At 44.3% G+C, this 3,719-nt stretch overlaps 1 protein-coding gene across 1 annotated transcript in view; it reads left to right on the forward strand.

Moving 5' to 3' along the window:
- Positions 1-3,719, forward strand: part of MAPK15 (mitogen-activated protein kinase 15) — a 24,506-nt gene that overhangs the window by 11,806 nt on the left and 8,981 nt on the right. Inside the window, exons 9-10 of the mRNA XM_035897676.1 lie at positions 2,437-2,574; positions 2,818-2,923. Of these exons, the coding sequence (XP_035753569.1) occupies positions 2,437-2,574; positions 2,818-2,923 (244 nt within the window). The remainder of the gene's footprint in view (positions 1-2,436; positions 2,575-2,817; positions 2,924-3,719) is intronic.

A 3,719-nucleotide genomic window follows, 5' to 3' on the forward strand; every position in this document is an offset into this window, starting at 1 on the left:
CCAGGTTGGACGGGGCTCTGAGCAACCTGATCTAGTTAGCGGTGTCCCTGCTCCTGCAGGGGGGTTGGACTAGATGACCTCTAGGGGTCCCTTCCAACCCAAAACATTCTATGATTCTATGATTCAGTCCCTATCCCTGAGCGAGCTGCAAGATATGCAGAAAGATTACAGCTGTCATCTGAGCAAAATTGCAAGGTGAGCAAATTATCATCACCTCATTGCTCTGATGCTAGGATACCAGGACCAGTGCTGAGTCAGGAATTGGAGGGTAAGAAAGCCCAGCAACTGGGATCTCTCACTAAGGACCGAGGAACCGATGAGGGGATCAGAAGAGGGGCAACAATCTGCAGCTTCTGGAGGTGACTACTGTCACGCATGAAGGCAAGGTATCCCCTCAAGGAAGATCTTGTAAACTACTGGGGCAAGTGGACTACCATTGAGGGAGATACCCAGCATTAGGAAATTGGTGCTGGAGGTGATGTACAGCAACCTGGGCAATAACCAGCACTCCACAGATCCAGGTGGAGTCCAGTGCACACAGTCAAAAGTTTGTACAGAGCACACCAATGTTGTATGTCATCACCCTGACAAAAATTGTACAGACATTGAGGCACCAACTGTAGACAGACAGTCAGCTGGCCAGCTCTGGCAATACAAAGAGAATCTCTCTACCTCCCCAGCCGTGTGGTCCTGTGTCTCAGCTGTAGAAAAACTGTCCCAAAGGTTCCAGCAAATTCAAAACGAGTATGTTTTCCTCCTCACCCACACAGGTCGATGTCTTAACTATCAAGAGCATCACATAGTCAGCCTTTCTCCTCAAAGGAAGGGAACCATGCATGACCATGGGGAGGACATGAGGAAGTCGGACGGTGCATTTACCTCAAACCTAGAAACTTGTGTACGTGAATTGCAAGGAAAAACAGCAGCCAAAAAGGGTCCGTTCAGGAAGATGACTGCTCCAGTTGCTGTTGAGCAATTCCACAGACACAGTGGAAGGACTGATCCTACTTCTGATCCTGGTTTGTAATTACAGGGGTCAGGTAACTAATGCTCTGACCAGGAATAGAGGTCAGCCAAGCCAATAGAGGTCCAGCCAAGTGGAGGAAAGGCATAATTGGGTTTATTGGACTGCATGGATTCAGTAGTCTGGCATATTGGACCCACAGGAGTATAAGGCTCTGCTGGATACCAGTGCACAGTGACCCTAATGTCGTCAAGATACAAGGGGACGGAACCCACATGGATTTCTGGAGCGACAGGATAATCTCCAGTTATCTGTGTTGGAGGCTGAAGTGACTCTAACAAGCAATAAGTGGCAAAAGCATCCTATTGTGACTGACTTGGAGGCTCTATGCATCCTTGGCGTGGACTACATCAGGAGAGACTACTTCAGGGACCCAAAAGCGTACCAGGGGGCTTTTCCTGTAGCTACCATGGATACAGAGAGGATCAAACAGTTGTCTAGCTTGCCCAGCATCTTTGTGAATCCTTCTGTGGTAGGGTAGCTGCATGTCAAGGAGCAGCAGCATGGGCAGGGGGAGTGAGCAAGCAAGTGGGTGGGAACATAGCTGCCAGCAGGGGTCAACCCACCACAACACCTCTGAGAAGAGCGCTCTCATTTCTATAACCCTTCTCTGAGTAGTGAGAGCAATTGGAACTCTCCATTCATTCCTGGCTGAAATGCGCTTTTATTCGGCAGCCGAATTCTCTGGATGTTATCTTCTTTTTTTCTGTCCCACAAAAATGTGGAAGTTGAGTGGCTAAGTTCTGATAGATGGCTGCAGCTCAATAAAAGAGCAAGTGAAATTTTAGTCTTCAAAACTGAAAAGATTTTTTCTGAGCCACTCATTCCAAATGCTATGTTCAGTGATGGATCATTTTTACAAACTAAAATAATGTTGTCATGGAGTAACAAAATTATTTAAAATGTGAGTAAGAATCACGTTTTAAAACTGATTTTTCAAATTTATTAGATATTCTCATGTTCCTTATGTTAATAATTAACTTTAGGATTTCAAAATGCAAAATCAGATTTTTAAACTTCATCTTCTCATTGCAAATTATACAGAAATACATTTCTGTGGTCTAAGGGCTGGGGATTCATGGGATCTTTAACAGTTCAACTGAAACATCGAAGTTAAGAGTTTGGGCTTCCTGCATTGTCAAAAGAACAAAAGAAGGACCTGTTGTCCAGAAGACTCATTATTCATGTAGGTTCTTAGCGCTGGGAGAGAGGCATTCAAACCTAATCAAAGGGGTAAAACACTTTACAGTACTCACAGGCTTATACTTCAGAGTGTTCCAGGATTATGACACACTATTCGTGAGTGAACTCTGGAGTCAGGTGTCACCTCGATGTGATTCCCAGAACTGTAAATCATGCCTTCACTCTGAATTAAACACTGGGAGCTTATATCATTGTATTCTGACTTGTAGGCAGCGAGTAACATTTGAGGAGATTTTACCATCCTCTACTCCATTGCCTGCTTTGGATCTTCTGAAGAAACTTTTAGTATTTAACCCTGATAAACGACTTACAGCAGAGGAGGCTCTGCAGCATCCTTATGTGAAAAGGTGAGAGTAATACCAATCTGCAGTTTCCCCTGATGTCTTCTGAGATGTTATAGACCTGCTCTTGGCACAAGTTTTCTTTATATGTGTGATTAAAAAAAAAAAAATGAAGCTAATTCTTAATTTTCTCTAAACCCTATTTACACTAGAGGTCACACTAGATAATTTCTCAATCCTTTTAACATTATATTAATCTGTGGTGCTGTTTTGAGTCTTAGTGAATTACATTATGTGTTATCATCTTAGGTTTCATTGTCCTGCCAGGGAGCCCTCTCTGGATTATGATGTGGTTCTTCCTTTAGGTGATGATATCCAGCTGTCTGTGGCAGAATATCGAAATAAATTATATGAGGTACTTTCCCTTACCCAATTTTCCAAAATCCTAATCCTCCAGGTAACCTGCCATTCTTGCACACACTTAATGATTCTGTCATTTTCTTCTATTTGCATTCCCCTAGGCTTTCCATACATGCTTACAGTTATGTCTTGGTGTTTCTTATCAGTCAGTTCAATACTGTCATAATTTTTGATAGGTCTTTAAATCTAAATTCCCACTGGGAAAAGTCTGTAAAGCGTGATGTCTGAGAAAGACTGTGTTAGAGGAAAATATATTATGCTGGATCCAACAGTCCAAGAGAGGTGAGGCTGCTGCCACTCCATGTCCCCAGGTCCAGCAAGTAGCAAGGCTGAAGATGTATTCTCAGTAGGCACACACACACAGAAAACACATACGCACTATGTACATACATATATGCATGTATACATGGCTGGCCATGTGGATCACAAACAGGCACTCGGAGCACTCACACAAACATAGACAGCACCAACAGCCTTGTTATTTTCCATTCTCTTGCTGAGCAAGTCCACTCGTGAGAATATATCTACAGACATATAAGGTGGATCGCTGCAGCAGCTGGTCTCAGACACTCAATCTGCTCGGTAGCTGGCCCCTGGATCCCAGGCTCCTCAGTTGCCAGCCCTTGGCTATACAAGCCAGCAATACTTGGAGACGTAAGGAGTGGGGGTTAGCAGAACTGCCGCCTTGGATTTCCGGAGGGCAGACTTTGGCCTGTTTAGGAGCCTGGTTGACAGAGTCCCTTGGGAGGCAGTCCTGAAGGGCAAAGGAGTCCAGGAAGGCTGGGCATTCT

The sequence above is a fragment of the Egretta garzetta genome, unplaced genomic scaffold (genome assembly GCF_000687185.1).
Source record: "Egretta garzetta isolate BGI_Z169 unplaced genomic scaffold, ASM68718v1 scaffold460, whole genome shotgun sequence".
NCBI classification, from domain to species: domain Eukaryota; kingdom Metazoa; phylum Chordata; class Aves; order Pelecaniformes; family Ardeidae; genus Egretta; species Egretta garzetta.